Raw genomic sequence first — 14119 nt, 5'->3', positions numbered from 1 at the left:
AACCCTTTTGTTTTGTTTTGTTTTAGATTCCACACATATGTGTTAGCATACGTTTTTCTCTTTCTGACTTACTTTACTCTGTATGACAGACTCTAGGTCCATCCACCTCACTACAAATAACTCAATTTCATTTCTTTTTACGGCTGAGTAATATTCCATTGTATATATGTGCCACATCTTCTTTATCCATTCATCTGTTGATGGACACTTAGGTTGCTTCCATGTCCTGGCTATTGTAAATAGAGCTGCAATGAACATTGTGGTACATGACTCTTTTTGAATTGTGGTTTTCTCAGGGTATATGCCCAGTAGTGGGATTGCTGGGTCATATGGTAGTTCTATTTGTAGTTTTTTAAGGAACCTCCATACTGTTCTCCATAGTGGTTGTATCAATTTACATTCCCACCAGCAGTGCAAGAGGGTTCCCTTTTCTCCACACCCTCTCCAGCATTTATTGTTTTTTTTTTTTTACATCTTTACTGGAGTATAATTGCTTTACAATGGTGTGTTAGTTTCTGCTTTATAACAAAGTGAATCAGCTATACATATACATATGTTCCCATATCTCTTCCCTCTTGCGTCTCCCTCCCTCCCACCCTCCCTATCCCACCCCTCCAGGCGGTCACAAAGCACCGAGCTGATCTCCCTGTGCTATGTGGCTGCTTCCCACTAGCTATCTACCTTACGTTTGGTAGTGTATATATGTCCATGCCACTCTCTCGCTTTGTCACAACTTACCCTTCCCCCTCCCCATATCCTCAAGTCCATTCTCTAGTAGTTCTGTGTCTTTATTCCTGTCTTACCCCAGGTTCTTCATGACATTTTTTTTTTCTTAAATTCCATATATATGTGTTAGCATACGGTATTTGTCTTTCTCTTTCTGACTTACTTCACTCTGTATGACAGACTCTAGGTCCATCCACCTCATTACAAATAGCTCAATTTCATTTCTTTTTATGGCTGAGTAATATTCCATTGTATGTATGTGCCACATCTTCTTTATCCATTCGTCGGATGATGGACACTTAGGTTGTTTCCATCTCCGGGCTATTGTAAATAGAGCTGCAATGAACATTTTGGTACATGACTCTTTTTGAATTATGGTTTTCTCAGGGTATATGCCCCAGTAGTGGGATTGCTGGGTCATATGGTAGTTCTATTTGTAGTTTTTTAAGGAACCTCCATACTGTTCTCCATAGTGGCTGTACCAATTCACATTCCGACCAGCAATGCAAGAGTGTTTCCTTTTCTCCACACCGTCTCCAGCATTTATTGTTTGTAGATTTTTTGATGATGGCCATTCTGACTGGTGTAGTTTTGATTTACATTTCTCTAATGATTAGTGATGGTGAGCATCCTTTCATGTGTTTGTTGGCCATCTGTATATCTTCTTTTGAGAAATGTCAATTTAAGTCTTCTGCCCATTTTTGGATTGGGTTTTTTGTTTTATTGATATTGAGCTGCATGAGCTGCTTGTCAATTTTGGAGATTAATCCTTTGTCAGTTTGCAGGCTAATCTTGCACAACTATTGAGAGATTCTCAGGACCGAAATAAACGTCTGGGAGAAGAAATTAAAGAACTTCAGCAAAGGCTTGGAGAAGTCCAGGGCGACAATAAGGTACCGTGAATATTTAAAGGCAAAAACCTCTCCTGAGTAATTTTGTGCCAGAGGTTTATGTATGGTGCATCAGAAGAATGTAATGCATTTGCGGAAAAATTTGTTATAGATTTTTACATTTGCAATGAAAATTCATAGTTTAGCGTTTCTTATCTTTATTACCTTCCCTTCGCGTGTGTGCATGCACACGCGTCTGTGTGTGTTTCTGGGTTGCTCTAAAATATTGTCACAACCCATTGTAGAAGTTTCATTATGTTCAGCTTGGTGCTGAATAACATTGTGGTTGAGGGCAAAATAAAACCCAAATGCTATACTTTCTCCTTTCTATACAAATAATGGATTTGTGGCTCATATGATTTGGAATTATTCACATTCAGTTTTGAATTTTAAGTAGTCATCCTACTAATTATGTTCACATAACCAATTTATTTTATTGCTAAATTTGGCAATTTGTATGGAACATTGCTCAAAATCCACTGCTTGGTATTAATCAAACTCCCCTGTTGGCAACGTTAATTATAAAATATGAACTCATAAACTCCAAACTAAATGTGAGCACTGTCTCTCCCAGCTGAAGCTGTGAACAAAAGTACGATTGAGAAAAGGAAGAAAAACTACCGAAGTTTAATTCCATTGCCCCCAAATAATTTCCCATTTTGCCAATAGATTCAATTTCAGCTTCTTGCCAGAGCCAGCTTTCCCAACAGGGATGGCCTTTGGAGTTTCACTCAAGCAAACTACATGGCGGGGAGGAGGTGCTTTCTTGGGCAATGTCTTTTGAACGGTACCAAATTCCCTGACAAATGATGGGGATGTTTGTTGTTCCTGGGAGTCATTGGTTATTGGAAGGCGCCATTTTGAAAGATGCTCATTCTTTAAAAAAAAAAAAAATGTATGGAGGTGTCTGGATTATCTCGAGGACTCTTCCATGACAAAGAGCAGAGAGGATTGTGTGCTTACTGCTGGCTTAAGGGGCTCAATCTAAGGGCGTACTGGTGGGACTTCCCTGGTGGTCCAGCAGTTGAAACTCCACACTTCCACTGCAGGGGGCATGGGTTCAGTCCCTGGTGGGGAAACTAGGATCCCGCATGCCACGAGGTGTGGTCAGAAAGTAAAAAAAAATAATAATAAGGGCATACTGGGAAGTCTTCTTTACATAGCCTCTTGTCCACTTAGTCTGCCTTTAAAAAAATTTTTTTAAACCTCTTGGATTTAACATACTATATTTGAAAAATATTTCATGACTATTCTCTGTCATGAAATAGGGAGTGGGCGAGAATGCTAAGAAGGGTGCTAATTAACCCTGGACAAGCTAATCGGGCCTCTCAAAAGGATTTAAGCTCTGTAACCTAGGTATTTGGTCAATAATTAAAGGCCAGGCCTTCTTAGGTGTTATCAAATGATAGCACCAGGGCAAGGTTTTCTAGAGAGTAAAATCAAGTATGTGCAATCATTTCCTTTTAAACCCATAAAAATACTGCAGGAATTTTGGAGAAGTTATAAATCCAGAAAGTACTGAAACATTTTGAGATGTGATTTTTGGAGTCATGATTCTTCTTGACTGATTTTTTTTCTTCTTCTTCTTTTCTTTTCTTTTCTTTTTTATTTTCTGAGGTACCCGCCCCCCCACCTCCAACTGTCCTAGACACACCTCTGCCTCATCTTTTGGTCACTTTTAATTGTATCGCCTTGTAGGCCTGAGATATTTTAGGAATTGACATTTGCAACTGATATTTCAGGGAACGAAAAGGAGGGTATGTGTGCATGCGTGTGTGTGTGAGTGTGACACTGAGCGCAGGTCTGGGGCTGCTTGTGCATTGGCACCATCTGAGCTTCATGATTTGCTTGCATTCTGGGTCTTTATTCCAGTAGCTGGACACATTTATCAAACTTGGTTTTCTCACTCAAGGTTTAGAATTTAGTGACTCATATTCATGGCCTGTGAAGTAATTTTCCTGCCAGCAGATGCAGGCAAGATGTTAAAACGTTCAGTAGACCCTGTATCTCAGTCTCCAGTCCTCTCCTCCTCATAAAAGACCAACTGCAGTGAGCCCCAGAGACTCTGTTTATTCTCATTTGCATCTAAAGTTATAGGGCTGGTTTATTTTCATCCCCCTGTGAGTCACGGTCATCCTCCCCCCACCTACCCCCAGTCATCAACATTAAGGCCGGATGACTCATTCAGTAATGACACCAGCCATCTTGAGAAACGCAGAGGCCTCTCTTGAAGGGTGGCCGTGACTGTGTGGTGGAGAATGGGTTAACCCTTCCTTTGCTCTTTTATTCATCGCATCACAGCTCCAACCTTTCCATCGCCTTTGGAATCTAGTCCCACCTCCTTACCATGGTGTGCTTGGTCCTCCATTATTTGGCCCCTCCTGATTTTCCCAGCCACATCTGTTGCCATTAGTCGCCTCACACTTCATTCCTGCAGGACTAATTTCAGCCCCTCAGCTGAGCCATACTGCAGTTGTGCCTCAGGGCCTTTTGCACCTGCTGCCTGCTCTCTGGAACACTCTTCCCCTTACTTCTGTAAACTCCCGCTCACCTTTCAGGTCATAGGTCAAATGTAGCCTTCTCCGACTCTCAGGGGCAGGTCCTGCACACACCCACAGTGCCCTGCTCTTTTCCCTCTGCTTGTGCTTGTTTGGCACCCCTCCCCCAAAGGTAAACTCTTTGCAGGCCAAATTCCTGTATCCGTAGGAATTTGCATCTTAGTTTGCGATGCACAGACATTATTTAATAGATCTTTATTGAAGGAATGGAATAGGATGAATGAATGAATGAGTGAATGAACAAAGGGAATGAAAAAAGGTTCAATAAAGAGGAAGAGGAAAGAAAAAGGAAGAGCACAAGAAAATAGCAGACTGACTGCCCCTGTGGTTGTCATCACTAACTCTCCTTGTGGGGTAAGGAGTAGTTTAGAAACCTGGAGAAAGGAGTTAGAAAAGCAAACTATTCCATCCAAGAAAAAGCAGAAGAAAGCCAAACCTAAGGTGTGAGACCTTAGGAAGCCCCTGGAAAGGTCAGGGGGTCTGATGCTGAGCCTTAGTGGATGTGGGGTAAGGGTCCTGCTCCTAGGCTGGCACAAGCCTGTTAAATTCAATAATACTTAATAACGGATGTCGTGGGATTCCTGACTCCTCCCATTCCGAGCAGAAGGGCTTGTGGCATCACTTTATGAGCAACTATTGAAGTGGAAGTTTTTTATCTCCAAGTTGTCATTTTAACTGATGACCCTTAGCCATATTTTGGGAAGCCCAGATTCTAGATGTTAAGAACATTTAAGAAACAAGGTGATAGGAAATTACTTGCCTTGGCTATTTTAAGGTAGACTAATTTTTCCATTTGTTCAGCTAGAGCCTTGTAACCCTACGTGCCATAAAGCATTTTCACACAGCCTCTTGAAAGATTTGTTACCACCCTGTCTTCCAAGCAGCTTAGCACTCACACAGGGTTGGAGGTGGAGGGTGGGATTCCATGATCAACAAACCTATTATCTCTCTGGGAAGCACCCCAAGAATTTCTTGAGGCTTCTGGACAGACACAAAGGCCCAGTTCAAACCAGAGGAGGGGTGGGAAAGGGGAAGCCTAGTAGACACCCTCCCCTTCCTTGCTAATAATAGCTCTGAAAGGTTAAGTGGGGAAGGGAGAACTCACACCTCCACAAATCACCCTGGGGAAAGCTTTTCATGAGGGTGGATTGCCCAGGGTTCTTTGTGTGGCCGTCTGTGCGGAATAAGGACCAATTACGTGGAAAACCCAGCCAATGCTAGGGCCTCAAGTGTGGAGAGCAACCCACCCAGAGAATTACAGCTCCCCTTCTTGCTCCAGAGGTATGCCTGCTTCCTCTTCTGGGCATTAAGAAAAGAGTGGATTTAGGGAAAGGGGACCGGGGGGAAAAGGAGGCCTCTGAGAACTTAAGGATCAGTAAGAGGCAATCCACAAAACTAGCAGAGCACACTTGAATCACAGATATCCAGAGGTGAGCTGGTGAACCAGCTCTTCTGAAGAGGAAGCCTGGCTGGTAGCACTTTACCAATCTCCGTGGTGTAAATACTGATGCCATGGCATTTAAACATCAGGCTAGCAAAGTGAAGTTACTGAACTGGGAGTTAGAAAGCTTGGGACTCCAGAAAGAGCTAGCTCCAGCCTCCCACTGCCAAGTGGTATAATCTAGAATAGTCCAAGAGGTCCATCTTTAGAAACTGCTAGACCCAGGTTTATATTCTAACTCTGCCAGTTATTATCCGTGTGGCCTTGAGCAAGTCAGTTGTCTCTCTAGACCCCAGTTTCCTCCTCTGTAAAATGGGAGTAATGATACCTCACATAGAATTGCTGTCAGGTTTCATCATTATTCATCAATACATAATTGGGGACTCACTGTGTGCTGGTTAATGTTCTAGGAGCTGTGACTATGTCAGGAATAAGAAAGACAAGGTGCCTGTTCTCACAGAGCTTACAGTCTAGTTGGAGAGACAGAGAATAAGAAAATAAAATACTTATGTAAGATCATCAGACAGTGGTTAGTGCTGGGAAGAAAAGAAAGCAGGAGATTTAATGGTTGGGAGTGTGTGTGTGCATGCAATATTATGTTTATAAAGGGTGTAGCATAGTAAGCATCCAGTAAGCACTCCGTAAAGGGTAAACATTGCTGGTATCTTTAGCTCAACCTGGGTCCAGATTGGCCTAGTGTCCTCTTGTATCAGAGTTCCACCAGGAATCTCAAGGTCTTCCTTTCTGTTGATCAACTGTTTCCAGTGAACCCCGGGGGTATGTGCCTCCCAACAGAGACAGAGATTGGGGGTAAGAAGCCTGGCATCTGGCATCTGGATCCCCAAAACTCAGCCCTCCTTATCACCACCCGACTTTATTATTTATCACCACCCCAAACATGATTGCTTTGGTGTCACGCTCCCAGAAGCTTCCCTGCATTTTGTGTACCCTTGTGGAATAAGCACCTAATAGAACAGGCCGGGAGCAGCATCTCATGTTCCTGCTGGGTTTCCTTGTCTGCTTGCTTTTACTTTTCCTTCATTTTACAGACTATGGCACTTTAAGTGCAGAAGAACAATAATGCAATGCGAAGTACTCAAAAGCAAGGAACTTCACGTGGACAGTGTCAGGCAGTCACATTTCCTGGGCCCCTGCTGGCCAATTTAAATGTAACTGTTTGCAGTGGCGCATAAACACGGGGTTTTGCCCTTAATAATGAGCTTTATGTTACACCAGCTGAAGGTCTTTAAGTACCTCTGTTTTATCTGGTGTTGGCCCCATAAAATGATAGACCCCTTCTGTGAACGTACCTCTATTGATGTGGGACTTCTGGAAGGATTCAGCAAGCAAACCAATTAAGTAAAAGCCACCAGCTAACTCAGGCAGACCAATGAGCATGCAGGTGACTAATTGAAGTATACTCTTAAAAAAAAAAGTGTTCAGCTTGGATGTTTGTAACAGTCCAGGATGAGGGATCAGAGAGCTCTTTGTAAACATTTCCTCTTTATGCTTCAGAGGAGCACGGAGGTGTCCTAGCTTGTGGGAAACCCACATGAAGAGGGCACTCTAATGAAAAGCTCTCACCTTGGGGCATTATAGAAATTAATTACAAAGAATTAAAGTGACTGATAAGGGCCCTTCACCTGCTCCAGCCCCATCATATCTTATTCTAACTGGGATCTTGATGGTGAAACACAGGCAACGCTTAGTTCAGCAAGCAGCCAGACTAGTGCACCATTTCCTCATGTTTTATTGTCAGATGAATTAGACAAATGAATTTGGTCTCAGACACCATATTTGAGCCTGTTCTAGCTTGTATGAGCACATAGTCCGGGTAGACCAAGCGACCAAAACAGTGTGGTTTTGGACATTCGTCCCCTAGACCGTGCACTGTAATTACACTTTGTAGAGAACTGATTCTGAAAGATACCTCTGCCTAAGACTTATTTTATAGTACACCGTACCCAAATTACACTAAAATGAAAACAAATTGAAGCACCTTTAAACTGCTTGGTGCGGGCTTCCCTGGTGGCGCAGTGGTTGAGAGTCCGCCTGCCGATGCAGGGGACACGGATTCGTGCCCCGGTCCGGGAAGATCCCACACGCCGCGGAGCGGCTGGGCCCGTGAGCCATGGCCGCTGAGCCTGCGCATCCGGAGCCTGTGCTCCGCAACGGGAGAGGCCACAACAGGGAGAGGCCCGCGTACCGCAAAAAAAAACACAAAAAACAAAAAACTGCTTGGTGCAACTCTCTAAAGACTGTCGCTCTGGGAGCAGTGCGTTCTGAACTATCTGAAGGTAATTCAGGGGCTTCCTAGCTGTGTAACCTTGGGCCAGTTGCTTGACTTCTCTGTGTCTTCAGCTCTCATCTGTACAGTGGAGATAACTTGCCTAGGGAGGGTAGTTCAGTTCCATTCATTTCAATACATCTTTATTGAAGACTCAACTCTATGGTCTGGGAATAGGGTAGTAAACAAAAACCAATGAGTTCCTGCCTTCATGGAGCTTCTATTCTAGTGGGGACAGATGGGCAGTAAGCAAATAAACAAATTAATACATGACATTACACAGATGCTGAGAGGCACAGGCTTTCAATTTGAACGTCTCTGATGTAGTTATTGGTATCATGTAGTGATGATTGGTATTTTTCAGTCTTTTTGGTCATGCATAGTGGTGGGTCTTAGAGTTGATAGAGTCTTATATTTGATGAAATACGGTATAATATGTCAGAAGGTGCTAAGTGCTCAACAAGTTACTGCAGGCTGGCGGGCTGTACAGTGCAGCCTGGGTGCCGGGGATAGGGGAGGGGGCCAACTACTTACACTGTTGACACACCCTTTGCTCAGAGGCCTGAAGGAAGTGAGGTGGGAGGTGGTCAGATAACCGGGGGATGAGGTGCAGAGACCCCGAGTGAGCGAGCTTGGGTGACACAGGCACGACATAGGGGGCCAGCGTGCCTCCTGTGAGGATTAAATACAGGAAGTTATACAGAGCACTTAATGCAGAACACCCTCCACAGGGGGAGCGCCAGGCGGTGAGTGCTATCGTCGGTGTGGAGAGAGGCCGCAGAGCATCCACTCCAGAACCCTCGCCTGCCTGGGGTCAGCTCCCGGCCCTGCCATTTCTAAGGTCTGTGACCTGGGCAACCTACTCCAGCTCTCTGTGTCTCTGCTTCTCTTCTGACAACGGGGATTGTAACAGAGTGTCTGTTGGACTTACTGGGGCAACGTGCGTAAGCACCTAGGACAGGGCTTGTTGTGTTAAGGGTGAGGGGACACTGCAGCCTCCTGATCTGAGCATGGGCCCCAGGCAAGGAGCCCTGGTTTCAGAGCCCTGCAGCAGCCCCTATGAGCTTCTCCCCTATGAGGAGGACGGGGCAGTGTCTGCCTCCCGGGGTTGGGAAGCAGCACATGAGAGACTTCCTGTATTTAAGATGTATCTGAGGACTCCCTGCGGTTAGCCAGACACTGCTATGGGTGCCGGCTATTTCAGTGCGTATGAACAGCCAGGTTCCTGCAGTGGAGCTGACAGGGGGAGGGACAAGCAGATGAACCAGGTGATTTCTAGCAGTATGATGAAGGCAGTGGGGCCCTTGAAGGTGAACGACTTCAGGGACAGTGTCCAGGGAAGACCTCTCAGAGGAGGTGACATTTGATCTGTGACCTGAAAGAGACAAAAGAAGTGGGTTCTGGATAGACCTGTGGGCAGGCTGCTCAAGGGCAGAGCAAGTGCAAAGGCCCAGAGGCAGGCAGGAGCAGGTTGTGCTTGAGGCACTGAAGGAGAGCCAGTGTGGCCAGCAAACAAGGGAGGTGGTTGGAGGTTGGGTTGGGAGGTGGGCAGGGGCAGCTCATGCATCAGCAGCTCTCATAAGGGCTTTGCAACTTATTCCAAATTTATTCCATTGCAGTGAAAAGCCACTGGAGGTACCGTGTGTAAGGAAAGCTTATAGCATGTTGTTTGGCCCAAGTTGGGTGCTCGTTAACTGGGAAATATTGACACACGTTAACGAGTGTGTGCATGATAATCTCCAGAGCCTGGGAGGAAGAATATGAAAACTGCTGGGTTTCTTTTTTAAGTGACAAATTCTTTTGTTTAAAGCTAGAACTAGATTTGCCATATAGGTTTAGGAATTTGAACTTTGGTATACACACTAGAGTTGCCTACTTGGAGCCTTTTAAAGCTCTCCTGTCTAATTTTATCAACGGTATTTCAAAAGGTCAGGGGGCAGTTGGAGAGGATGTGGAGAAAACCAACAGGAAAAGTAAAGAAAAGATAGGCAGGACCTTGTCTGTTAAGTCGCCCGGCACAACACTGGCAGATGAATGTTTGATAAATGGCTTTTGGTGTTGACCTCTCCCTAGGCGTGCTATTTGCAGCAGTACACAAGGACCGGGGCTGAGGAAGGGCTAACATCCACTCCTATTAATTCTTGCATCTCATCTTCCCAGTAACTCTGACAGATAGAGAGTCACTGTATAAGAATTATAACCATACCAGCTATAACTGGGGATTGTACTTTTAAAGCTCTTCAGAGTGATTATTGCATTGTATCTTCACATTGCAAGGATGGAAACCCCGAGAGCTGGAGTTGTGCAGTGCACAGGCTGGGCAGCCGTACATAGCTGTTCTGTCTACAAGATAGCTTTTATTCTTACTGTAGACTGAATGTGCCCCCACCCCAAATTCATATGTTGAAACCTGATCCGAAATGTGATGGTATTAGGAGGTGGGGGCTTTGGGAAGTGATTAGGTCATGACAGCAGAGCTCTCATGAATGGGATTAGTGCCCTCATAAAAGAGACCCCAGTGAGCAATTTTGCCCCCCCTGCCATGTGAGGACACAGTGAGAAGATAGCTGACTATGAACCGGGAAGTGGGCACTCACTGGACCACGAACCTACCAGTGTCTTAATCTTGGACATCCTAGACTCCAACTGTGAGAAGTAAATGTTTGTTGTTTATAAGCTACTCAGTCTATGGTATTCTGTTATAGCAACCTAAACGCACTAAGACAGGAGTTGGTACTAAGACGTGGGGTGCTGCTATAACAAATACCTAAAATGTGGAAGCAGCTTTGGAACTGGGTAGTGGGTAGAGGCTGGAAGAGTTTTGAGGTTCCTGCTTGAAAAAGCCTGTTGTCCTTCACAGCATTGCTGTGAATGGACCATTAAGGGCAATTCTGGTGAGGACTCAGAAAAAAAAAAAAAAGAGAGCTGTGGAGAAAGCGTCCACCTTCTTGGAGAATACTTAAGTCATCCTGAACAGAATGTTCGTAGAAATATGGACAGTAAAGGCCATTCTGATGAGGCCTCAGATGGAAATGAGGAACACGTTATTGGATGCTGGGGAAAAGGCCATCCTTGTTATAAAGTGTCAACAATCTGGCTGAACTGTGATTGAGTTCTATTGTTTTATGGAAGGTAGAAATTGTGAGCAATGAAACTGGATATTTAGCTGAGGAAATTTCTAAAAAATGTGTTGAAGGAGCAGGCTGGTTTCTCCTGACTGCTTATAAAATGTGAGACGAGAGAGATGATTTGAAGATGGAATTGTTCAGCAAAAAGGAACTAGAATTTAAAGATTTGGAAAATTCTCAGCCTGTCCATATTGCAAAAAATGAGAACGCTAAGGGTGTTGGCCAAACAACCATTTGGTAAAGAGATTAGTATGGATTAGAGGCCGGGCGCTATTTTTCAGGGCAAGAGAAGAATGACCCGGAAGCTAATTTAGGGCCCAGCAAGGCTGCCACTCCCGCCACAGGCCTAGAGTACATGGCTCTGGGAGACAGATTGCCTTCACCTGGGTTAGAATGGAGGGGCCCTCCCGGAGCCCCAGGGCTGAGACCGCAGCCCAGTAGAGCTGCAGGGCACCAGAGCAGAGCCACTGCAGGGCCGTCCTGCCAAGCCTTGGCGGTGATGTTGCCAGTGGGCCTGGAAGGCAGAGCATCGAGCCAGAGGTTTAGTCCTAAGCCTTAACATTTAACGTTGTTTGATCTGTTAGGTTTTGGACTTACTTGAGACCTGTCACCCCTTCCTTCTTTCCTATTTCTGCCTATTTGGAATGGGAATGTCGCTCCTGTGTGTGTCCCACCTTTGTATTTTGGAAGCACATAACTTGCTAGGTTTCACAATTTCACAGGTGGAGAGGAGTTTGCCCCAGGATGCATCTCACCTCGAGTCTCACCCATACCTGATTTAGATGATATTTAGATGAGGTTTTGGACTTTAGACTTAAGAGTTGATGCTGGAACCAGTTAATTCTTTGGGGGTTATTGGGATAGAGTAAATGTATTTCACGTGTAAGAAGAACATGAATTTGGGGGCAATAAAGGGTGGAATGCTATAGACTGTGTCACCTCCCAAAAATTCATATGTTGAAACCTCCTCCCCAGTGTGATGGTATTTGGAGGTGGGAGCCTTTGGGAGGTGATTAGATCATGAAGGTGGAGCTCTCATGAATGGGATTAGTGCCCTTATAAAAGGAACCCTAGAGAGCTCTCTCACCCCTTCCTCCATGTGAGGACACAGAAAAAAGACAGCCATCTATGAACTAGGAAGCAGGCTCTCACCAGACACCCAACCTGCTAGCACCTTGATCTTAGACTTCCCAGCGTCTAGAAATAAATGTTTGTCGTTTATAAGCTATGCAGTCGATGGTAGTCTGTTATAGCAGCCTGAATAGACTAAGGCAATCTCCACTTTCAAAACCACTAAAGTCACTTGGGGCTCAGTGAGGCTAGATGACAGCCAAAGACATGTGACTAGGATCCGCAGATACAGGATCTGAACACAGATTACACCTGGAGAATAATAGCTGCTCCTGCTGCCAGCTGTCTTCCTCCCACTGTCTGTTGGAGAAAATGGATTCAGGCAAATGGAAACAAGAGGAGGGAGAGACTGTTGAGGGCTATGAGGGATGAAGCCCAAGAAGAGATCAAGGAAGAAGCGAGTCATTCCGACTGGGGGGCCTTGGCGGGACCACAGTTTGAGCAGGGCTTTGGCAGAGGAGTTGGACTCCATCGGCAGGGTGGGGGGAGAGCGCCCAAGAGCCTCTTGTCACATCGTTTTGCAGCCCTGTCCCTCAGCCACATCCCAGCTGCAGCCGCACCTCATCCATAAGCGGACGATTCACACCCATAATTCATTCACAAATGTTTATTTCCATCTAAATCAGCAAATGGATGCATCTCCTGGTGGCCGTGTGCGTGCCTCTCAGGGCACTGATCCACCTCAAGCGTTGGCACAGGGAGGCTAGCCGTGCAGTTTTGATGGCCCCATTGTAGGAAATCAAGCACTCCAAGCAGTTGCTTCGTAGAGCTTCCAAGGTGGGAAATCAGCCTCACTGCCTGCAGTCTACAGATAAGGTTGGCTCAGCAGCTCGGCTTCCTCCAGCTTAGAAGAAAGATCGACTTCCCCAGTGGGCGTATGTGTGGGGAGACTCACGTGGAGGAGGACACCAATGATCACAGCAATAATCGTAATAGCAGCTGACATTGATCAAGCACTTTGTATGTTCCAGGGGCTGTGCTAAGTATGGTAGAGAAATCTCATCTTCTCTTACTTGGGACTAGGTTCTAAAGTCAGCGGGTAAGAGGCAAAACCTTGTGTCTAGCAGAAATTCACCTTGATGGTCTCTTAAATTGTCCATGAAGTTCAGGGCAGGTGGCCATGTGTCTCCTGAATAGGAGTCTTATGTATAAATATGAACAATATGATTTTGTCTAAATGTATTATCAGTCCCTCTCCCACCTTGCTCTCAGTCTGGGACATTGAAAGCAGGGGTGGGTAGAGCCACCAATTTAAAACATTTTTATTTCTCTCCCATCCCCTCTTCTCCATCTCTCTCTTCCTCCACTTGGTTCTCCCCGTCATCTTTTTGCCAGACACATACATTTGAATTCTCCTAAATTAAATGCTCATTTAATACAACGTCACTCTCTTACTTTGTGTTTAATGTTGGGTAGGGGAAATTGCCCCCTCTACTCCCCTTGATTTCTCTGTGTTTTTTTTTGGAGTCCCACACGACATGCAGGATCTTAGTTCCCCAACCAGGGATTGAACCCTGAAGTGGAAGAGCAGAGTCCTAACCACTGGACCAATAGGGAATCCCCTGCTTCTTGATTTCTTGTGGCTGGACATGAGACAGATTACCAGGAGAAAAAGAAACACATTTTAATTCATGCTGGTCCCATAGACATGGGACCTAAGAAGTGCCCAAAGCAGATAACTTTTATACTTTTTAGACAAAGAAATAATAAATTTGGGAGGAGTTGACAGGACAAAGAAACTTAGGTTCGGGTTGCCCAATTAGTGAAGAATCTAAACCGAGTTTGGGCCTGGGGTAGTAAATTAAAGCAGTAACAGGGTTTGTTTATACTGGTTTCTCGCCCAAGTCCCCATCTCTGGCGATAAGGGCATCCTTCTACCTCCAGATGCAGGAGGGCACCCTTCACATGAGAGATTTTTTTTTTTCCTGCTTTCGGGGTGACAGAAAGGAGGGTCAGAG

At 45.2% G+C, this 14119-nt stretch overlaps 1 protein-coding gene across 1 annotated transcript in view; it reads left to right on the top strand.

Annotated features, from left to right (window-relative positions):
• Positions 1-14119, top strand: part of CCDC149 (coiled-coil domain containing 149) — a 96920-nt gene that overhangs the window by 49151 nt on the left and 33650 nt on the right. The window contains 1 exon segment of the mRNA XM_022566616.2: positions 1512-1619. Within this exon segment, the coding sequence (XP_022422324.2) occupies positions 1512-1619 (108 nt within the window).

Source organism: Delphinapterus leucas, chromosome 5 (genome assembly GCF_059928025.1).
Source record: "Delphinapterus leucas isolate spDelLeu-1000000601 "Yukka" chromosome 5, BTC_Dleu_Yukka2, whole genome shotgun sequence".
Classification (NCBI taxonomy): Eukaryota; Metazoa; Chordata; class Mammalia; order Artiodactyla; family Monodontidae; genus Delphinapterus; species Delphinapterus leucas.
Note: the sequence above shows the minus strand (reverse complement) of the source record. Positions and strands in the feature narration are given on the sequence as shown.